Below are 25381 nucleotides of genomic sequence, written 5' to 3'. Positions count from 1 at the left end.
CAAGCCAGCAGCGACACTCCTCTAAGGTAAAGTTCAGGTTTACTGTGCATGCATATCCATATTTTCATCATTAAATGACTGCAATATTTTAATAATTTTGTGTAGAGTACAGTAGAGTACTGTATGTGTAAGGAAAAATTTGTGAAAATTGGTTTTTGTAGATGGGTTGAACTAATTATTTCGATTTTATAACATTCTTATGGGGAAATTCGTTTCGCGATACGAATTTTTCTGTTTACGAGTTCGCATTAGGAACGAATTAAATTCGTAAACCGAGGTTCTACTGTACATATATATATATATATATATATATATTTATATACATATATATAAGGTGTGTGTATATATACATATATTTATGTATATGTATATATATATATATATATATATATATATATATATATATATATATATACGGGTGTGTGTATATATACATACATATATGTATATATATATATATATATATATATGTATATATATATATATACATACATATATATACATATACATACATATATACATATATATATATATATATATATTCATTTATATTTTTAGTATTATCACTTGCTAAGCTACAATCCTAGTTGGAAAAGCAGTATGCTAAAAGCCCAAAGGCTCCAATAGGGAAAATAGCCCAGTGAAGAAAGGAAACAAGGAAAAATGAAATATTCTAAGAAGAGTATCAGCCTTGAAATAAATATCTCCTATATAAACTATATAAACTTTAGCGGAAGAGAAATAATATAGAATAGTGTGCCCAAGTGGACCCTCAAGCAAGAGAACTCTAACCCAAGACAGTGTAAGATCATGGTACAGAAACTATGGCACTACCCAAGACAGTGGAAGACCATGGTACAACAATGGTTTGATTTTGGAGTGTCCTAGAAGAGCTGCTTTCCATAGCTAAAGAGTGTCTTCTACCCTTACCAAGAGGAAAGTGGCCACTGAACAACTACAATGCAGGAACCCCTTGGGGGAAGAAGAGTTGTTTGGTAATCTCAGTGTTGTCAGTTGTATGAGGACAGAGGAGAATAGGTAGAAAATAGGCCAGACTATTTGGTGTGTGTTTAGGCAAAGGGAAAATGATCTGTAACCAGAGAAGAAGGATCCAATGTAGTACTGTTTGGCCAGTCAAAAAAACATAACTCTTTGGAGTTAGTATCTCAATTGGTGGCTGGTGCCCTGGCCAACCTACTACCTACTACCTTCTATATTATATATATTATATATATACAAATATATATATATATATATGTATATATATGTATATATATATATATATATATATATATATATATATATATATATATATATATGCATATATATATGTATATATACATATATATACATATATATATATATTCATATATATACATATATATATATATATATATATATATATATATATGTGTGTATATATATACATATATATACATATAAATATATATATGTATATATACATATATATATATATATATATATATATATATATATATATATATATACATATATATAATATATATATATATATATATATATATATATATATATATATGTAGATAGATAGATAGATAGATAAGAGAGAGTGTGTGTGTGCACATTTTCGCAAATAGAATTTATTCAGCGTGAGAAAGAGAAAAAGATCAGTCAAAATTATATAAATATGTATGCATATGTTTTAACTTGGTTCATGGAACCCTTGTATTATCTTTGCGGACCCCAGATTGGAAATCATTGCTTTAGCACACAAGAAGGGATATGTCCATCAATTGTGTTCACCAGCTTTTCATTCAAAATAACAACAGGTTCAACACTCTAATACAATTGTTCATCATCACCATCATCATCATCTCCTCCTACACCTATTGACGCAAAGGGCCTCGGTTAGATTTCACCAGTAGGGTCTATCTTGAGCTTTTAATTCAATACTTCTCCATTCATTATCTACGTTGAGCTTCATAGTCCTCAGCCATGTAGGCCTGGGTCCTCCAACTTTTCTAGTGCCTTGTGGAGCCCAATTGAACGTTTGGTGAACTAATATCTCTTGGAGAATTATTACCAGTTGAAATTCAGAAAATCATTCAAAATGCCATTCCAGTCTGTTTGAGAGCTTATATAAATATTACATGAGTATGACACATCAGGTACAGGCTGCTTAGTCTTAATTACTAATGAAACAAAGGCATGATCAGTTGTCTCAACTGGAGAACAAACCTTTCTTGTAATAACACCATACGAGTTAGAGTATACTAGGTCCAAGCAGTTATCAAACATGAGAGTAGCTTCACTTATGATTTGTTCACAGCCTGATTCAGAAGAAAAGTCCAAAGCTCTTAAGCCATGGTAATCAGTAGGAGAAACTAAATTTAACCACTTCTTATCAAGTTTTAATAAGAACAGAGGAATTTAATGCATGCTCAAAGCTGCTGATTTTTTCTTCATGCCATTAGTTTTCAACCAATATTGCAGTCATTGGTTTAAGAGAAATGCCCAGAGAAAGGCTCCTTATATCCCAAATTCTCCTATTTCTTTTTGTGCCATTACTTCCTGCATCTGGAGTAATACTAACATCTGGTGGTCATCCATATTTGAGTGTTGCGTCTGTTAGTGTTATTGACAGTGGCATACTGTGTTTGTAGTGCTTTTTCAACAACAGGCTCATCCTCTAACTTTATCAAAAAGGAAGTTGTAGTTAAGTCTCTAATTAAAGATGTTTTATATAAGAATAAGGATAAGTCATATTACTATAAAAAATAGTCATCTTTTCCTGAGAACCAGAATAATTAATGTTTGTGACGGTGTCCGGACAATTCGGTCCTGGACAGTTCGGTCCCGGACAGTTCGGTACTAGGACAATTCGGTACCAGGACAATTCGGTACCAATCGATTCTTATAATATGGGAAAGCAGTATTTTTCCAATTTTTTTTTCGTTTCTAAAATTCCTATCAGTTCTAAGCATTACTTTTAAAAGAAAATTTTTGCTTTTGTTAGTATAGATATAAAAGAGGTCTAATTGATTTATCCTTGTTTGTGCGATAAATAAAAAAAAATATTTTTTTAGTTTCTTTATTATATAAAAGATAAAACAGTAAAAACCATACATTTCATATGTTAAAAGTATTTATATAAAAATAAAATAGTAAAAACTATACATTTCTTGTCGTTAAAAGTACATAAAAAATTTAAACTTTAATATTATGAGTGATTGCTTTAAGGAACTGCATTCTTTCTGCTTGATTATATTTCTGTACTAGATGAATAATACGCTTATCACAATCCCTGTACTTTTTTTTGACTGGTTCATCCTCGTTTCGTAGCATTTGTAATTTGGTTTTTGCCAAACTCTCTCCACTTGTGATCGTCCTTTCCTTGATATTTGCAGTAGCAACTTTTGCACTCACTTCAGCTGCAGTTGTGCTATGATTATGTTTTCCAATATACTTGAGCGCATGAAAATTAACATCTGAGTGAAGCCGTGTTTTGTAAGATCGCCTTTCACAACGCCAATATATCTTCATACCATCAGCATTTTCTTTATGTTTCTGGTACACAGTTTTCCTTATCAACTAGTTTCGTTTTTCCCTTTTCCGACTGTATGCAGTTGCAAAACTCCATTGTGTGAATGATGGGGTGAAACTAGACTAAAAAGTCTAGAATAAAGAAACTAATAAAGTCTGTTTATATTTTTTTAAACTAAGGGAATAACCAACTAATCGTTTAGTAAGAAAGTAGTTAGGTGGATTGTTTATGTTATTTGTAAACAACTAGTGAATAACCAAACTAAGTAGTTAGGTATTTATGTAATATATATATATATAAATAGTTCATAATATGTAATATAGAAATATCATATTTTCCTGATTTAGACATTTTAACAAATGATAAGCCTGGTAACGAATTGTCCAGGACCGAATTGTCCTAGCACCGTTTGTGACATTATTGATTTCCTCACTACTGTATTAAGGTTTTATTTTGCATTTGAACTCCACTCTGAAATGTTCTGTTGAAGTTAAATTTTTCCATGTACCTAAGTGGACTTTTGATTGCTAGTAAGCTATATTTGGTTTACAATTCTCTCAGGGCTAAAAGATTACGAACAGAACAGTCTCTGACTTTTATCTTTGGAAATATTCTAAATTTTCCCATGAAGCTATTGAATAATCTTTGCATAGGCAAGCATAAAAGATAGCTAAATAAAATCTTCTTTCCTGCATCAAACTTATCAAATGTAAATGACCATAATGTTGGTAACTTGCTTTGTAAGGTACAGTATTAAGAATTCACTGACGTTAAATCTCTCATACAAAATAGGCTGTACCTGTAGGAAGGGAAATTTAGTTGTTGGTTTGTATGTTTGCTCGTGTATTTTTCTTGAAATCTTTTTTTTTTTTTTGAAAAAAAAAAAACTTACTATATTAGGTTGGATTATTAGAAAAACTAATGATTAAGGGTAATATACTCACCCACACTTTCTTTTGATAATGACCATTCCACTCTCTCTTTTTGTTGATAAAATTGATTTCATATGAAATGTTCTGGCTAAAATTTTATCAAAATGATTAATTTTCACATTTTAACTTTATTCTAATAAGTGTCTTTCTTATTGAAGGAAGTGCATCAGGTGCCTGTGTAGAAGGAATAAGTTGGAATGATGGCTGCAATACATGTGTATGCAGTGAAGGACTTATCATATGCACCCAGGCTATCTGCCCAGATGTTGTGGAGATTCAGGTTCAGTGTGAGGAAGGTTCCAGGTAATGTCAGCAATATCTCAAAATATCACAGCATTTTTTTTTCTTAAGTATTTTGCCCATGCAGAAAATCCCATTATTATATTCTTGTATTTTTTTATTATTTCTATGAACCTGCCCTGATGTTCATATTGCTTTCATCTTCAGAAACTTGGTATGTTGAAGTTACCTCTTAAAATTAAGATTTTCCCATTTTCTTTCCTTGTGGTATACTAATGCCTCTAGTAAAGTAATGACTAACGAGCATCTAACAACAATAACATGCTGTGCATGTCAATGTCATATCGTTTCTTCAGTCTCTTTGTCAACTAAGTAGTGACAGGATGCACTCTCAGCTATTCAGTGATGTTTTATTATTTATTTCAATGGTTTAAAGATGTCTTCTCCCAGATTTGTTGGCGTAGTTGTGCAAAGGAATTGTTTTTGGATGATCATTATCCACATTCTCTGTGTTTCGTGGTGGGGACAGTATTTTTAAATTAGAGTGTCTCAGGAAAGTATGGTTTAGGGTTACTGATCAGATTAAATTTAAAAGTATAAAAGAAAGCTTACTTTTCTTTCAAGGGGAAATCAGAAGACTAGACTATAGTCATTTTTTTAGCGAAGTAGATTTGCACCGACTTGCAGGGTGCCCTTTTAGCTTGGAAAATTTTCCTAATAGCTGATTGGTTGGAAGTGTTTTTGTCCAAATACCATCATTGTTTTCAAATAATTACCAAGTAATGTGAATCAAAACTTATTTACTAAACTAAATTTCTCAGATATGGTTTTTTTTTTTTTTTCAATAAATAATGTTAACGAATAAATTTATCATAAAGCATTGTGATGGGAAGTAAAAATTTAATAACACCGGCCAAATTCAATATCAGGAGCTTGTTTTTGGAAGTACACTGCATAAATTTGTAACTTTTCACATATTTTAAAACAAAACGGGATAAATTACACTTAGCATAAGAAAAACGTGTTATTATAAACTCTTTGAATACCAGAATCTACTAAAAACGTGGAATTGATAAAACTTACTTTTGGTGAACATTTCTAGTAGGTAAAAGGAGCATTCTACTGTCAACCACCAAAGAAAGGATGAAAGGGTGAGGGAACGGTATCCCGGTTGTAACTCGGTAGTGAAATCATGATTTTTTTTATTGGGATTTTTATGCAATTTATACAACACTACAGTATCCTCAAACCGAAAATATTGCTATTGATAAAATCTAAACCTTTACAAAAAAAGATAGCAAACCCCCTCTATGTAGACTTACATCATAGGCCAATGGTGTAAGTCTGTATAGAAAGAGATACGAGAGAGACGTCAGCCGAGATGTTGGAACATGCACAAATGCATGTGTGTGGTATGCGAGTGTACATCACTGATTAATTCAGCATGTGTATAATTTACTTATTTTACACAATACACAAGACTCTAAACCTTTACAAAAGAAATTGCAAAACCTTTCCATAGTCCTATGATGTAAATAGGCTACGTATAGAAAGGGTTTGCTATTTTTTTCATAAAAGTTTAGATTCTATTAATAGCAATATTTTCGGTTTGATGATACTGTATTGTTGTATAAATTTCATAGAAATCACAACTAAACTAATTCATACTTTCACCGCCAAGTTACAACCATGATACCCTTCCTCCTCCCTTCCATCCCCTCTTTGGTGTTTACCTCCCTGCAATTTTCACCAGTAGCTAGTTTTATTAATTCCAGTGCAGTAGTTACCCCCTTGGGTCAAGAAGAATTGTTATGTAAGCTCAGAATTGTCAGGTGTATGAGGATAGAGGAGAATCTGTAAAGAATAGGCTAGACTATTTGGTGTATGTGTAGGCAAAGGGAAAATGAACTGTAACCAGAGAGAAGGATCCAGTGTAACACTGTCTGGCCAGTCAAAGGGCCCCATAGCTCTGTAGTGGTGGTATCTTAATGGGAGGAGTGGTTCTACTGCACCATATTGCAAGGTTTCTGATGATACACTGCAAATCCCAGACGTACAATCTTCTTGTAGAGCCTCAAATTTTCTGGTAACTTTAAATCCTATACTGTACATACACAACCCTTGATTTTCCATATTTCTAGCTACTCTTTTGGACAAATAGATTGCTAGACCCAAAACTGACCTGGTAGCCGGGATCCTTGTATCCCTCTTCTCACTAAAGTAAATGCCTCTATGCAACCCCTTAACCTATATGTGCCGAGACGGTAATCTGGATATCCTATCACTCCTCTCAGTGAACTAATGGCCCCTCAACAACCTCTTATTGATGGTATGGAAAATTCTATGATTCCCTTAGACCAAAATATTATTTAGAAAATTTTATTCATAATACAAACAAAGACTGGAAATTCAAGTTCCCATTTAATGTTAAAGCCCTCTATCCTGCAAGACGGATCAATTGCCCAATCTAGTTCTGGTTTACAATCTGATCTCTACCCTTGAGCCAGTAAGAATGGAAAAATGGAAGTTACAGATTGTTAGAAAGAATACCCTAATGAGTTCATTTAGATATTTTAGCATTTGTAGTGTGAAAAAATATACAGTATACGATTAGATTGAAGATTTTAACTTTAAATAATTGTTAAATCTATTTATTGGCTTACTTTAATGTTGCCAGGTATGTCAATGAGGTTAGATCCAGACATTTAGTTTTATATTATTATTATGCCTTGATTATATGAAAATATTGAATCGACAATTCTAGTTAATATAAAAAGCCTTTTAGTTTCTACACTGCTTAGTTTCTGGTATATCTAATGCAGTCTGGTATCGTTTACTGACTAATGGATGTTAAAAAAGATGTTTATTCATAACTAACAAGTACCCAGACTATTAATATAGTTTCAACTATTTTTATTTCTTTTTCATAGTTTTAGGACAGGTGATGTTAAAATCTAGAGCACAGTGAAGACATGACAGTTTCCTTTGGCAAGAGAACTGGACCAAATCAAAGATTAAAATGAAAAGGTCCCTTATTAAAGATTAGTCCTGTAGTATGGATTGAGTCAAAGAAAAGTTGTCTTCATTTTTATCATGTAGTGATATAGGAAGAGCCTTCTGCCTTGTCCGTGTTTGCTGGCTGATTTAAAAGTTTGATAATGTTTCCAGCTTTCTCTATCCTCTAGTTCTTGTCCAAGGAACCATTTCCATATTCAAGGTCGCTAGAAAATACAACACATGCACTAGATTTTTATCTAGATATTGTAAAATGTTTGGTAAAACATGTGATAAAAAAGGTATTAAACCTATATTCAGGATTTTTTTTTACAACAGATTATTCCTTCTCCTCAAAGTAACAGTGAGGTTAGAAACCAGTTCTGGATGTCTGGAATCTCAAAGTTTGCTATTATCACAAGTTATTCATGGAAACTTCGTCAATGATTTGTCATACTCAAAGGCTAAGAATTCTTGGACTTCGGTGTTCTATCAAATCTGCAGAATGGCTATTTTGACATACATTGGAAAGAATGCAGATTCAGCAAGTATAGAGAGAGTAGAGCCAATAGACAATCATTTTTGGGTTTTTCTGTTGGACAAGAGGGTTCGATCTTTCCTTCTATTATTGAAAGTTCAAAGACTGGAAGTTTCTTCTAGTTTGGATGTTGAGAAACACTAATGGACCATGATATCATTAGGAGAAATTCGTTCAGATGGGTACCTTACTATAAGACCTTTTCAATGTCATCTCAGTCTAAATTGTAATGATAGTTTTGAACTGGACATAATCTTGATTCCGGTAATGAAGAACTGGATTTAACGTAGGAGTCATTAGGGCAATCTCAATCACTTATCCAAGGGATTTTCCTTGAAATGAGAGTCTGTTCATGGATATTTCACACAAAGAACGGAAAAAACCTATAGATGTTCATCTGTCAGAGAAATGGATGTCACCAGGATCAACTTTTTATAGCAATTGATGGAAACTTAGAGAGGCATTTTAGGTTCAAAAGACATTAGTGATAGAGAAAACAATGTGCTGGCTAATAGCCAAAAGAGAACTGGTTGACAGATAATTAGCTGACAAGTCAATTTGTTGCTAGGATAATTGGCAGACAACATTTATCAACTAGGGGGTTATTGATAAAAAGTGAAAACAGTTTTTATTCTTGAAAACAGAAAAAAACATGTTACGAGACTCAAGATATATCTGCAGTAACTTACAGTAACTTGAATAAAAACAAAAAACAAAAATGGTAAAGAATAAAAATCCAGTTTTTATTCATCAAAACAGAGAAGCAGCATGTTAAAGACTCAAAATATATATGCAGTAACTCAGAAATAAATGTTGAAAGGAAAAGTATTTGTTTATTAGTACAGAAACATACTTGTTAAAAACTTACAAATTATGTGACCAGTTCCTTAAAAACTACAACCCTTCTTCCATGTCATAGTTAACTACAAGATGTGTTAGTCCATCATAAAGGCAAATGTACATTTTTTCAACCTCTCCCACATCACCTCCTGATGAAGCCTGTTCCAATATGATCTCAATGTTTGATTGTTCAATTATAAGCTTCTGGATTAACTTGGATTAACTTAATTAAATTAGGGTGATGGATGTTAACTCTTCTACTAAATACATGGTGCCAAACTTCCAGCGAGTTCGTTTTTATTTTTGGAGATTATTGAGAACTCTGTAGGGACACGATCATATGAAATGTCGAAGTGGTTGTTGACGTCTCCCGTGTTGCATGATTCCTATCCCAGTTCACTCAAAATAAGATAGGAATTCCTTTGAAATCTCATTCGTTTGTGCATATAAGATAAAGAAGAATTTTTTCAAACAAAACAGCTACATCATCAGGTGAGACAAAGCTAAAGATTGCAGCTTTTTTATAATAAATGCAGTTTCTCGGTTGCTGTACCTTGATTATATACTTATAGACGGTTTCTTTTCCATAAACACTGCTCAAATTGAAAATACAGCCATACACAGATATGAAGAAAATTAGTCTTATGCTGTTTATAGCTGGTCTTTTAAAGTCTACTGTAATTGATTTCAGAAGTAAAATACATCCTTTGTTATTGAATTTTGATATGAAACTATGATTTGTTTCGTATTTTTTGTTTGCTACACAATGAAGTCAAATGTTCCATCACAAAACCACTTTTTTATGAAATTTCAAAATGTTCATAGTATCAAATATAGAAATTTCATTTTCATACTGCAAAATATTATCTGCTCTTTGAGTCCTATATCGTTCCTCCTCTTGAGCAATTGGTATTTTATGTTGCACTGTATGTCTAAGAGATTCCTTATTTTGGTAAAGTTCAAAAATAAAAAATTACTCATGGTAATATCAAAGGCTAATTATTGAGCTTGTCAGTACTTCAGATTGACCAACAAGAAGCTTGCTTTCTACTCTAATTTTCAAAGCATTATTTTCAACTGGGATTGGTGGATGCGAGTGTTCAGAAGGATTTCTGCTAATTACTCTGTCAATTGTTGTTAGTCTTCCATTGCACACTTACTGATTTGCGCACTTCCAATAAATTACGTATTGATTCCTTGGTTTTGTCAATGATATAGTCTTATCCCTCGAATAAAAGTTTATCATCTCTTTCAGCCCTGACCTACTCTATGGTTGCTACTGAAGGTTTTAGAAAATGAAATAAAAAAAAAAAAACGTATAAAAACTTGGAAAATAATTAAGCAATTTACTATAAAAATTTTCTACATTACAAAACAAAAATCTGTCTTATAGATCAATTTTCTTGTCTGCTAATTGTCTGTCTGCAAATTATCTGTTGCTTAATTGTCCAACTACCAAGAAGACTATGGTAGTATTCTCAGCAACACACCACCATTTGCATACATCCAGTAACAAGAGGAACCAGATCCAATCCATGTACTGGGTAAAAGCAATATTATTTACTTGAACCAATTTGAGAGGAATAATCATTCTTCCTCAGTTCATTGAAGGTAAATCAAACATCTTACCAAATCAGCTAAGTATAAAAAATCAGGTGCTTCCAAAAGAATGGGCAATGTATCTGCCAATACATCTAGAAGTTTGGAAGTGGTGGGTTCAACTTCCCTAAACAGAAAAGATAAACTAGTTTTGTTCACATTGGAAGGTAAATGTCCTGTTGCAATACTGGTCTTAGTTGGTTCTTTACATCATTACAACTGTTGACATGATTTTGCTGATGATAGATAAATTCAAGATTTCTGCTAACAGCAGGATGGTGTTGATATGATTGGACATGATTGGAATTGGTTCACAGTTCTGTTTAAGGGGTCACTGTGCAAACTTATCTTTTCATACAACAAATTTTTGGTAATACTATTAAATCCATACAAGCTACATCTTACTGAATTGACTCCTTCACTGCATTCTTAGAAGCAAAGGACTTTTGAGGTCCTCTGGGTTAGCTATCATAAGCTCCAAAATGGTCTATCAACAATTTGTTTAAAACAATGAAATGTTTAATTTGATTGGTGTAAGTCAAGGGATTTATCAACTACTAGAACTAATTACTATAATAATACTTTATTTTTTAAAATTTTACATTTCCTTTTCTATAATAAGAAACGTTAAATTTTAGTTATGATACTTATAAATCTATTCTAATTCCTGTGCTTGAACATATAAGATTAGATTTGTCCATATCAGGCATTTTAGGTCAGTTAATATTAAAAGACCTCCACTAGTCCTATCAATTTTTGGAATTTAGACATAGTGTAAAAGTATCTAAAGAATTCAGACTTTGAACCTTTTAAAAAACTTTCACCAAAGCTCTCAAGAGGTAAAATTTAATCCTTTTGTCTTTGATATCGGAAAACTAATCTGTGAACTGCAAGCAATCTCTTTTTAAATAGTCTTTGGTAATCATAAGAGAATTTTGTCTCTTTTGCCTGATCTCAGAGCTAAGAATTAATTTAAGACTAAAGTTTTGCCACAGTTTTATCATTTTCCTTCTTTACATAAGTAAGTGGTCGTCAACTCAGAGAAGGCTAGAGAAGGTCATGCAGCATTTCCTTCATTTTCTTTCTCTACAAAAGTAAGTGTCCATCAATTCCAAAGAACTGGAGGAGGACATGCAACATTTTCAGCCCTGAAATCCAGGAATGTTACATGGATGTCGCATGTTCAGAGAGGGAACATGGAGGGTAGGTATGTAAGGGATTCGGAGGGAAAATTGAGAGAGAATATGCAAGGTAAAGCATCCCCACTGACTGCTAGGAACATACTATTATATTATTCCCTCACATTCTTTTTTGTGAAACTCTTCTTGAACTTTGCCTGGGAGGGGCTAGATTATTTGGAGCAGGGTTCAGTCCCATCTAGAGAGAGAATCTGGTGTTGGTCATTGCTGGGACCAGAGCCAGGTGGTATTGTTGCGCCCAAAGAATTTGCCTACATGAAAGGTCAATAAAAGGTTAGCACCTTTGTGCCCAAAAGGTGGAACTGTGACCTACCACTTATTGGTTGATGGTACCTCAAGGCACGGCATTACCAGCTGCCACAATAGGAACTAAAGAAATTTTGATATTCAAACCAATATTTATTAAGATGAAATTTTGCAAAATTCAACATATTGCACCATTGATTTGCCACCATAACACTTTCCAAAGAAAGATTTCTGCAAAGATTAACGAATGCAGCTGCATTATCAAACTTTCAAGGTTTTCATTAGGACTGGGTAGATTCTGTGTGAGCTTCTGTGACTAAGTTTTTTTTACAAGAAAAGACACAACATTTTTGACAGAGGATGATTTGAAGTTCTAATCCCCAAAACAAATTAGGAACGCTCATGTTTATAGTTTTGTCTAAATAATACTGAATAGCTCTTAACGGACGGAGAAATTTATTTTTTATATCTTGTTCACATCTTTTTCCAAAGAGGAGATTTTAAAGAATTAATTTTAGCAAATTCTATGTCCTAAAATCCTTTTTAGCCCTGAAATTGCTCCCCAAAACCTATCTCAGAAGATTGCGCTTATAGTTCACTTACGCATTTAGCTGAAATCAATGCCAACAGGAAAAATGTTTTATGTATGAGATCTTTATTCAAAAGATTTTCAAAAAGTACAAAACCACAGTGTATAGCCTTCTAAATACTGTAAAACTACATCCAAATTCCCAAAAAATAGACTTGACTACAGGAGATCTCTCAATGAAAAAAACCGAAACCCTACTATAATACCGAAAAGGGATATATCTTATTCCAGATCCGAGTACATAATTATGCATAGATCTCTATCATTAATGGCAGACATTGAAAGTTTCTTTTAATGAAAAAGAAAATTTAAAAGAAATTTAACATCAATATCCAAACTAGTTATAGCTATTGATACAATTATTGTAAATTTCCATGAATCAAAATATACATTTCACGGTCTCTGATATAGCTATTAGTACACTGTCTTTTCAAATATATGATAAACAATGTTAAGGCCGCCAACCCCTTTGTCTTTAAGACTATGGTGGATAGCCTCCATGCCATTAGATGTAGCACAGATGGGTTTTGATGAATATGAATTGCTTCTGGAATTGGTTGAAGAATGATTTTGTACTGGAAGTTTCTATGGAGACTCATAACATAGGCCACAGGTGTGTGAACCATTTCATTTACTTTCTGAACAGAGTTACCACCGTCATCCTGTTGTTGCTTAAAATTCTGAACTTGTTTATCACTTGTTGAATCAAGGCAAATGGGGAAATGTACAAGAGTCAGATTTGACCAGTCTTGTAATAGGACATCTACCTTCTATACTAAGTGATCCAGGATCCAGGACCAGTGAGCAAAAGCTTTATATGTTTTTGGACATTGTTGTTGCAAGCATGTCTACGTTTGGTCAATCCTACCATTTCCAAATTTCTAGGCATACTTACGGTTGTAATAGATCATTTGAAAAGATCTTATCTGATCTGCTAATATGTTCAATTTTCATGGAATAAACTGAGGGAGTGGATTTATTCCTTTCAAATTAGTCCAAATCAATAGCAACTCTGTTATCCGGTAGAGGGATTGTGATCATGTCCTCCCTTGGTTTTGGATGTATGCCAATACCGTTATATTTTCTGAAAACACTACCATGGTCTTCCCTACCATCAGTGGTTCCTGGTTCCAAAAAGATTTAATACTACTAGAAGATTTTGGGAATAGATATGAAGAGTTGATTCCTGTGACGAATTGTTCTCCATCCTTTCTGTGAATCCTCTGCAAACAGAGAATGGTCTGGGATTTTCATTTCCAAGGAAACTCCCTGTGCTAACCGGCTGTGATCATCTCATGAACTCAGCAGGTGAAATTGGTTCTTCCTTACTGGAACTGAGATTGTACTTGATTGACTACTCTGTCCATTTATAGATAAAGTTGGAAAATCCTCATCTTTAAGTATCACATTAGAATGAATTACTCTCAAGGAAGTCATGATAAATTGGTAAACCTTTTCTTGTTGATAAAACAAAGGTATTTCATCAAATTGATATGAATAGGTTATGAAAGGTGCGTCTGAGAGGGATTTTGAAAATATCCAATCTTCATTCTTTATTACCCCAAGAACTGTCTAGAAAGTTTCCATGGAAAACTTTGTGAGAACTGTAAATTTTTTCAGGGACTCCAATCCTCTGAAGCCTTTGAGATGTAAAATAGCCCCAAAACTTTTACTGTAGAGCATTTTTTTTAGAAGGCTCGCATTTTAAAGCTCTAAAATATGAGCCTTTGCTGTATTTGTTTGATAACTTGGAAATGGAACAGGTTCTTAGATAAGGAAGGATTAGAGTCTAGAGGGATTTTATAATCTTGACTGCAGCACCCATGAATACGGATGAAGGGTCTCCCAAATTTGATGAAAGATGGAAAGTTTTCCTCTTACTGGGATATGCAGCGAAGGACTATTATAGGGTTTTCCAATAAGATCTTTTGATCTGGCCGGCAACCCTACCAGAACATCTACCAGATCAAAATGTTTATGTTTTATTGTACCTCTAATATAAAAGGAATTCTTTGTGACACCTTTTGGTCATTAAAGCTTTATTTTGAAGGTGGAAACTTGGGTATCCATAGAAAATAACCTTAAAATGTCACTTTAAGTCCTAGTAACCACATGAGCAATTACTTTATCAATCCACTTTTCATCCAAAAGAAGACCCAAAATAGAGGAAGAAATAATTTATCTGCACATCAGAGACTATCCCAGTCATTGAGACACATACTTGTTCTCTTTTCTATTTTACAAAATACAATAGGTTCTATTGCCTAGAAAGCCCCATCATACACAGTTTTAACTAAACAAGTCAATTAATCTAAAACTAGATTATATACTGATGGCTTGATAATTACCATTTCTCTATAGGACCAAGAGTAACTCTTACTACAGAATTTGCAAAGGAGAGAATTTAAAGAATACTTTATTTTACATAGCATTTTTAGCAAACCATATTGCAATCCCTGCATTGAAATATTCAATGCTAAATGGAAACTTTAACTACCCCTTTCTTGCCATTGGAGATAAAAATATATAAATTCTATCCAAAAGGAAATGAAATAATTAAGGTGCATAAGTCATCTTGAAAAATAGGTTCTCCAAAGCAGCATCAGAACTTACCTTTGGCAATTCATTTGTATAGTTTTCGGCAATTATTTCATAAATATTGACAGGGAGGTACTTCACCATAGTCGGCTCTTCCTATGTGTTTTCTTCATCTTCATCATCTTGTTCAGATGGATGAATTGACACATATTTACTTTTTTTTCTGTTTTTCTACACCCTTGCACTAGAGCTACTCTACATTTGTTTTTCAAGGACTTGTTTTGTCAATTGAGGTACACACAATTATATTAACCTATTCAAGTTTACCTGTGATGAGCAAGTGGCTGAGCTTGTAAGGAAACAATGCGCACTGCCATCCAAAACATAATGCCACCAATCAGGTTTTGCAAAAGATTTACCAGATATTTATTCCAAGGGAATCATATGATATGACACTCCATGCCCCTATGAAATACGATGTTGCTGTAGAGCATTTACTTCAGTGAGTGGAGGGTTATTAACATTGTGACTACCAACTCTGTCATCTGCCTCACAATCTAGTTGTCTATTAGTGGGCAGGATTGTGGAAAGACAAGAATTCCACAGCAGAAGGATCTAAAGTAAATAAAAGTTTGAGGCCCTGTGAGATTATAAGAACCATTACCAAGTGTTTAGCAGTAATATTCTGCTCACCTAAACACAACCTCTTGTGGACGGCATAAAAACGAACTTGCAACAAACACAAGACGATGTCATAGAGATTTGTTTATTCCAGGAATGATGGCGTTTTATCTGTAAAAAAGAAACTAACATCTAATAATGAATAGTGTAAGCTTTCAATTCAGATTATTCAAATGATTCTGTTCCCGTAAATAAAAAATATATTCCAAGTCTTTACCAGGTGACAGCAACCCAACTGGATTTTAGTCTTGTACCTTTTTAGATGTGAATATTTCTTTCTACCTTTCTGCTCACAAGGAGTGACTTTAAGCTAGATTTCTGTATAAGTTAACTAGTTAATATCTGCCAGCGTTTCCGTACAAACTCAGAGCAGTAAACTGATGACATTGGGGTGACCAAAGATGCCTGACACTGCCATCTCTCCCAACAAACTCATCGGTGGTGCCTCTGTACATTTGCCTCCTTTCACAATGCACAATTCAGAGGCCTGGCTCTCTAGGGCAGAAACTGTCTTTAGGTAAAAAACAGATCACATTGTTGTCACGAAAAGCCAACACAGTACTCTCAATTCCTACCTGACAATGTCTTCAGACAAATTCCAGAATGGTTAGCTGAGCCAGACGCCAATGTCGCATATGAAACTCTGAAGGCCTGCAGCCCTCAGAGCCAGAAAATTTCTTGACAATATAAGAATGGCAATAGGAGACCAATGACCCTGAGACATCTAAAAGCAACTCCGACATTCAGTAACAATACCTACCACTGTCTGCCATCAAGAGACAATGTAGCAATTCCCAACATATCCACCATGCCCTAAACAGATTTCCTACAAATGGTAGATGAACTTCACCTGGCACAGACATCGCCAGAACCCACTTAACCACCTATAGAAGTAGCTACCTCACACCCACAACCTCTAAGTGATAAACAGACATATGGCAAGCCAAATTCCCACTGCCGCTCCTGTATGCCACTCAAGGAACAAGTCTTTTATCAAGTAGTTGCCACACATGAGAATTTAACCTAACAAATCAAATGGCCTTTGTTTCTTCCACTCGAAAGTGCAAGCAAGAATACATAGCTCTCAAAAAAACATGTCTGATGTGGAATTCCTTGTCGATATGGGGCCACATAAATCGTTTATCCCAGTCACCTCGAACAAATGATAGAATCCACCCCCCAACACCCTCCATGTGTCTACCAAAAATGGCATCTTATTAAAGATATATGGATCCAGAAACATAGAAGTAGCGAACACCGGCAAACCGTATAGTTGGATATTCATCACTGCAGATATCACCACACATTTAGGAACAGTTATCTTGAAGTCACACGACATGTTGGTAGGCATATCCAGGAAGAAACTTAATCAGATGATGCCCCTATAACCTCCATCACTCTAAGGGCAGCAACAATCTCCATGCTAGTGCCAGAAATCTCTTACGCACTTCAGTAATTCCCTGAAGTATAAAAAGACGACTTCCAGCATGACCTCATGTACCTTATTATACACCACATCAAAAATCATCATCACCGAGGGGTTGCCAGTGCCCGCACATTTCAGAAGACTAGCTCCAGAGAAACTAGCCCATGCAAAGCAGTTATTCCAGGATTTGGAATAGGCAGTAATCTGCCACAAAGCCTCCTGCCCATGGACATCTTCCCTCTGTATGGTGTCTAATGTAGAGTACATAGGCGGTACTGTACGAACTACCAGTGTCTTGACAATCAATCACTGCCTAACATTGTGGACATAACTAATTTATTCAAAAGGGCAAAAATATTCTAGGAAAATCGGTCTCACGAAGGGGTATTATTAAGTCTCAGTAGCAAAATAGAGATGTCAAAAATCAGCAATTACAGTATGGCAGTTTTGGCATTCGAAACCCTGGTGAAACCTTTCAACACCATATGGATAACATCCTTTGAAAATTACCCTGTTATGTAGTTTACGTCGACAGCATCCCATTTTTCTGCTCATCCATAAACTGTACATCAAGGACATGAAACAAGTCCCTGAGATGCTCAGGAAAAACGGGTAAATTTTTCAACAAGTTAAATATAAACGAGCAAAAAAATATGGTCAAGTTTCTCAGTCATCAAATAGGTCCTGAAAGTGTTAAACCCCTTCAAATGATGATCTAAGCTGTTGCCGATATCCAAAGGCCAGGACGCATTAAAGCACTACTAGAGTTTTCTTCTATGATCAGTTACTATCACTGTTTTATACTCATCCTAACTAGAATCATGTCTCTCATATACAAAGGCTTAAAACGAAAACTCAAAACATTATCGTGGAAGATAAGCAATAAACAGCGTTTCAAAATTCAAAATAGGCCTTAGTTTTGCCACTGTTCTGGTGTAACACTAGTATTTCCTCTCTGTAATGGGTTCCTTACACTGACCATGATGCAAGTAGCACAGAAATGGGTGAAGTTCTAGAGCAGTTTACAGAGGACGGCTACTAACCACTAACATTTTTCCGCAAGAAGTTAACTCCAGTAGAACAGAAATACTCCACCTTCCACAGAGAACTACTGACATGTGTCTGTGTTATTCAGCATTTCAGATACATGCTCAAAAAATGGCAATTCATGGTGTAAACGGACCATCAACCTTTGGTTCCGACCCAAACCAAAAAGGCTGATTGCTGGTCAGCTCACCAACAGCGGCAATTATCAGTGATCACTGGGTACGCCTGCACCATCAGGTATCTGAAGAGCTCCCCCAACAGTGTCACAGATGCCCTTTCCAAAAACACCATAAACTCCATCCAAATATGAATATCAAACTTCGAGATAGCAATAAGCCAGAAGGACAACAAAGACCTACAGTGCCTGCGGCAGGAAAGTCCCATCCTGTTGCAAAGAGATTTCATCATAGAAGACAGAGATGGCTATGAGACAGGTGCCAGACGTCCTTGACTCTATCTTCCATTGGTTTTGAGAAGGAAGGTTTTAACCTCAAAATTAATTCATCACACCTTCAGACCGTTCTACCACACAGATCCTAACTGAGTGATACATTTGGAGGGCAATGGGGATAGACATCAAGAAATGGACTCAGGAATGCCTTCCTTGTTAAACATTAAAGATCACAAGGCACGCAGAATCCGTGAAAGCCTTATGCTGCTTTACCCATATTCACATCGACATTGTAAGACCCCTGCCCTCCTCCTCTGATTGATATAGATACCCTTTCACCAATGTTGACCGTAATACCAGATGGCCAGAGGCAACACCTGGCAAACAGGGGGAAAGCTGTGCAGAAACTAATATCATTGGGTTAGCAAATATGGAGATACCCAATACATAACCAGTGATAGGGGGCATAATTTCACGTCACCCCTATGGAGTTCCTTCACCACCATGCAACAGTGTACAACCCAGAAGCCAGTGGCATGGTCAAGCATTTCCATCGCTCATCTAAAGCATCTTTCACTGCTAAGTGTCAGAATGGAAGGTGGAAAAAGAATTTACTCTTGATCCTATTAGGACTGAAAACAGCGCCACACATACACCCTGCTCTCAACACTTTGCCAAAACGACACTAATATACACCCCAGCCAAGAAATCCTACGTCCCCTCAGAACTAAAAGGTACGAAATATGCGTTTGTTAGAATAGAGTCACACCTAGCCTGTCTGTCGCTCGCACACTCGGGATTTCATCACATACTAGAGTGAAAAGAGAAGTGCTGTGAAATATCAGTGAAAGGCAGAAATACCTGAGTTTCCATAGACAGGCTGAAACCAGTATACATCCCTGATGATACTTCAGTCATCAGTCTTAATTTTTTCTTTTTCTTGGTGGGGAATAAATATTTCTTTCTATCTTTCTGCTCACATGGAGTGCCTTTATGTCAGATTTCAGTGTAAATGAACTAGTTGGTACCAACCACTGTTTCTGTCCAAAACCTTACCAGAAAAAGAAAATCGTGAATCTGTAATACACTGTGCGTCATCAGAGCCCTTATTTAATGGAACACTAGAACTCCTCCTAGGTCCTACTTAAAAATAGTCAGGTTATGAGTTGAAATAAAAAAGGTTAGTTCGATATTACTGCCTTTAATTGAAGACTCGCTTGCCTTCTTAGATTTCACCAAAAAAAAAAAAAAAAAAAAAAAAAACTAAAGTATTCAATAGCTTTTGAAGGTCATCACTATCAAAATTTTATTTGTTAAATGCAGCATGGAGTTCAGTGCTGGTAGGTCACTGTTTTCATCATCCTATCTATAATCAACTAGCCTAGTCTTCTCAGGATTTCCTTTTAAGCTTTGAACTTTTATTTGGTTGGCAATCATAGAAACCAACTTGACAATAAAAGAAATGGTGAGGCTTTCACACACATTGCTTCTCTGTTTTTTTTTCTTATTAGTCCCACTGTATAGAAGGGTAAGCTTTATCAATTTATTTCTGTTTCCTGCATCTTTTTTATCCAGTTCCACTTCATCCATATTCCTCCTTACTATATCCATCCTTCGGATCTGCTAGTATCCAACACCACCCCTCCCCATCACTGGCATGTTTTTATCCCTCTTGACTCCTCTCTTCTTGTTATATGGCCATAGTATCTCAGACGAGCTTCCTTAGCATTCTGCTTTATATCACGGATATTGCACATTTTTCTCATATCTTGACTCCCCCTCAATTCCAGCAGTGATATTCCATCAATCCCTCTCAACATCCTCATAGTTCTTTCCAAAAGACTCTCTCTTCCCTCTTGAGTGCCCAGGTTTCTTCCCCATATGATAGTACAGGCCTGATAACTGTCTTAAAAATCTTCATTTTGAGCCTTAATAGCATTGTCTTGTCTTCGTCTTACAACCATATTAGTCTCACTGTATTGCTGGATCAGTTGTTCAAGGTAACTTTCTCCTTTTATTTCTATTCCTTACATCTTCTTCCCCCAGTCCCCGCACACCCATATACCTCCTCGCCACATTCATGCATCTGATCCACTAACACCCCATACTACTCTCCATTACTGGCATGTTCTTAGCTCTTTTGATTGTTTCATCATCCTCTCTTCTTATTACCTGTCCATAATAACTTTGATGACCTTCCCTAGCCTTCTCCATTGCATTACATATACCATACATTCCTCTTATATCATGACTTGACTTTAAGGGCTGTTTTTTCTAGTCCTTTAGAGTAGGGGAACCTACTCTCTACAAGACCTCCACAGTTATTTTATCTTGTTTGTTCAAAAGTATTCAACATTTCACACCGGATATAGCTCATTTACTGTGAAATCGTCTCTATCAAAGCACTAACAGAACAAGATAGTCTTCAGTTTCTAAAGCCTTAATATCTCTAATATTTTGGATGTCTCGGAGGATCTTATTTTATACTCTTGGGGCTGCATATTTAAAGGCTCTAGAGCCTATAGTAGACATATATCCAGGTTCCAATAATTTACAACTATCTATAATTATTCATGATTTGTTGGCTGCACATTATGTAACAATTCTCTTAGATATTTTGGACATCCGGTCCTGATAACTTGATGGGTTATTGTACATATTTTAAACCCAGTTCTTGCTTTAACAGGGAGCCAGTGTAAATTAATTATTGTAGGAATGATCCTTTCTCGAAGTGGGACGTCTTATATCAGTCTTGCTCCTCTGTTTATGTTTTGTGATTTCTTCAAGTTGTACTTTTGGTAAATTGTAGTAGATGGAGTTACAGGAGTTATTCCTGGTAATAACACACTTTATCACAAGTTCCCTTACAGAATGTTTATCCAGGTACTTCTCTATGAAAGCAATATTTTTAAGATGGTAACCAGGAGTTTTTACTGCATTATTTATTCAGGCATTGAAAGACAAGTTACAGTCAAGAGATACGCCTAGATCACGAACTTTACTAGATATCTGTACAGTCGTTTTTTATATTTATATCAATATCACCCAAGTTTGTTACGAGGATTTTTTTCCCACCACCATAAACTCAGTTTTATTTTCATTTAATTTTAGTTGTTTGATTATCATCCATTCCATAATACTGGTAAGAATTTGGTTTAGAGTTTCAGTTATGTCGCCTATATCATTTATGGAGAAGTAAAATTGTGTATCATCTGCAAATGGTTTGAACTTCACACCATGCCTTTGTAGTATTTTCGATAGACCAGAGTTTCCAATTTGTACTCGATAATATCTGTCAACCAAGTAGTCTTTTAGGTATTCGAAAGCTTCATCTTCAATACCGATGGACCATAGATCATTTAGTAGCAGTTCATACACAACTGTATCAAAAGCAGCATTAAGATCAAGTAATATTGAAATACCACATTTATTTTCATTCATCTCTTCCAACATAACATTTACAACAAAATAGATAGCTGTCTCCGTATGAGCTTAATTCCTGATAATCTAGAGCTTTTCAGAACTGGTGTGTCTATAGCTATTTTCTCAGATTTGGAAAATTTACACTTATCAATGCTTATATTTGCTACTCTCATAATAAGCTAGACTAGAAAAGTTTTTTCCTCCAGTTACTTCAGATATGCGCATTGGATCGATCGCACAGTTTGTTTTCTTTGCTCTCTTGATAATCTTGGTAATATCGTCTTTTGTTATATTACTGAATCACGTTAATTTTATCTGTGTATCTGGTGTACCATCAATCTGATGTTGAATATTTGCAAATGAACTAGTTATATTTTCTATATTTGTTTTTAAAGAATACTAGAAAATTATTTGCTAGTTCCTGGTCATTGTACCCCTCTGGTAGCGTTTTTTTCATTTACATTTCCCATTATACTATTTAGATGAAATAACTTATTTATGTCTTTTGCTGCTTTGCGGATCTTTCTCTTATAGTATTTGCTATTTTTTTCCTTCTAGAAGGTATTTATATTGGCACATAGCGGTTTTGTATTCTACCCATGTATTTTCAGTTTTTAAACGATTCCACTCTTTTCTTAACGTCTTTTTCCCTCTGTTTCTCTATAGTCTCTCCATCAAACCAAGGAGATTAGTATTTAACAATTATAGTCTTTTCCATCTGTGGACACATGGTATCATATTCATGTTTACTCACCCATATCATAGTATTTGGTCATAAGGCAGTCAACACACATAGCGCCCAATAAACGTTGGATATCATGATCACATGGAATGCTGATAGCATAATTTATTTTTGTAATTTCCTCAATAAAAACAAATGCAAAAGAAGAGGAGTTTGATTTATGTCTGAAGTTTATTTTCTTCACCACTGCATGTTTCTGTAGAGGTAGTCTAAACATAACAAGTTTGTGCACTGCGCATTCTCTCCCTCACTTAAAACTGGGTCCAAAGTATTCCCAGTCAAAGTAGTTGCACAGTCAATAGTATTCACCAATTGATATGATTCCAATAACTCACTAAATGCTGAAGCATCAAGATTTGATGTGTCATCCATCCAAAGATTAAAGTCTCCTTCATTTTTTTCTCCATGATAATCATCTCAATGAGTACACTGAATTCTTCAAAGAAGATACTAGTATTTGTTCTTGGAGGTTTGTAAACTGTTACAATGGATATTTTTTTTTTATGCATAAAGTTTATTCTATATATTCAAAGCTTGTTACACTAGTTCTTTTAAACATCTTGAGATTTGAGTAACCCTTATGAATGAAGAGCCCGACACCCCAACCAGACCTATCCTCTCTCTCTGAATACAAAAGAGGGCGTGCGTGGTAGGTTATCGGTTATCATTTCAGCAATCTTAGTCTTGTCAAAGTTATTTAACCCTGTTTCAGATAATGCTAGTATGCCCAAATAGCCATAGTTTATGACGCTCTTAGTATCCACGATCAGTATTTTCTGCTAGTCTTTTCAATTCTAATTCATAAGCTTTGCAATTTCTTGAATTCACTATGTGGTCATTTTGTTTTTTAAACTTTGTGCAGTTTATACATTTTAACAGTTGTGAATTACGTTTTTGGTGGAATGTATTTCTGAATATTTCCCGCAGACTTTATCATCAGTCTTAAACTTGCAATCTTTTTCAAAATGTCCATACCTCTGACATGGTAGCAGGTGATCGCATGGTTACCCATTACGTATAACTACCCCATCATAACATAATTTTGTCACCATTATTATGAATAGCCTTCCGAACTTCAGGATCACATTTCAACAAGTAGTGGGCAATCCCACCTGCAGCAGTTTTCTTGAATACCAGCCTTATCTTCTCTTCTATGCTTTGGATATTGTCTAAACAACGAATTCTTTTAATCTAAACATTTACTACTACATCTTCATCATTATATGTATTGCAAATCCGTATATTCGGTTTTAGTTTTCCAATGTTCCTTGTCTTGGTGTCGGCAACGATAGTTTGAATCTTGTTTGCTGCTTCCTCTCTGATCTTTTCGTCAGCAAATGTCTTGAAGTGCTTGTTCGACCTAATTTTTTCGGTCAATGATTTTAGTTGATGCATCAGTTGATTTAATTACTAGAAGATTCTTTTCTTTAACTTTGTCAGCATATTTCATTTTTGCTGGTTTTGGGTCAATCAGTATTTTAAGTGTTAAGTTAATTGGTTCCATATTTATTGTTAGATTATCAACTTTCTCAGGGAGATCAGTGGCCTGGGTGGAATTTGCTGGGTATGCGCTAGGCTCCACAATTTAGTTTCTAATTCAGCAATGTTCTCATCACTTTCATCTAAATCAAGGTCTTTTATTTTCAATTCCTCCTCCATTCTTGATATATTTTCTTGGTTATTTTGGCTTCATCTGCGCAGTGTGGACAAATGTAATTCAAGTTTCTTAAGTCTTCATCACTGATGCTTGCCGTTATAAACACGCACTTCCTGTGGTAGAACCTTTTACATTCACATTGTATCCACCTTTTCAAGTATCCTTGCAGATTCACATTGGCTGCAACCAGGCATGATGTAGTTTTGCTTCTCACCTTAGTCTCTACATGAGATTGATTAATATTTTCAATAGATTTCACAAACAAGAAATATATGCTAAAGCACAGCCCCAGCCGAGAATTAGACAGAGCTCTGCGAAACACGTTTTCACTCGGTGACATCTACACTCCTTTCCAATAGTGATATTCTAGCAAGCCATCTCACCATTCTCGTCTTGGTTTATTCCAACGGTCCCTCCTTTTTCCCCTTAAGAGCCCAAGTTTCTGCCCCATATAATAGTACAGGCCTGATAGCTGTTTTATAAATCTTCATTTCGAGCCTTAATGGCATTTTCTTGTCTAAAACTACTCCAGTTACTTCTCTCACTTGTTGTTCTCAGTACCTCCCTCCTGTTACATTTATCTCAAGTAGTTAAACTCATTGTTCTGTTTATCACTGTACCATCTTTCAATTGGATCTTTACTGCTTCATGTTCTTGTCTATTACTAATCATTATCTCTGTAATTCCAGTGTTCACCTTCCATCCTTTCCTTTATATGGATCTTTTCTATGTCACCTTGCTTCTTTCACTCTATCTCACTGCTTTCTCAGTACCGC

The 25381-nt window shown here is 35.0% G+C and overlaps 1 protein-coding gene across 7 annotated transcripts in view; it reads left to right on the top strand.

The window, feature by feature from the left end:
- Positions 1 to 25381, top strand: part of LOC137653849 (kielin/chordin-like protein) — a 352325-nt gene that overhangs the window by 131728 nt on the left and 195216 nt on the right. For all 7 annotated transcript variants that reach the window (XM_068387520.1, XM_068387509.1, XM_068387513.1 and 4 more), the window contains one exon: positions 4614 to 4758. In XM_068387520.1, the coding sequence (XP_068243621.1) occupies positions 4614 to 4758 (145 nt within the window). The remainder of the gene's footprint in view (positions 1 to 4613; positions 4759 to 25381) is intronic.

Source organism: Palaemon carinicauda, chromosome 1 (assembly GCF_036898095.1).
Source record: "Palaemon carinicauda isolate YSFRI2023 chromosome 1, ASM3689809v2, whole genome shotgun sequence".
Classification (NCBI taxonomy): Eukaryota; Metazoa; Arthropoda; class Malacostraca; order Decapoda; family Palaemonidae; genus Palaemon; species Palaemon carinicauda.
Note: the sequence above shows the minus strand (reverse complement) of the source record. Positions and strands in the feature narration are given on the sequence as shown.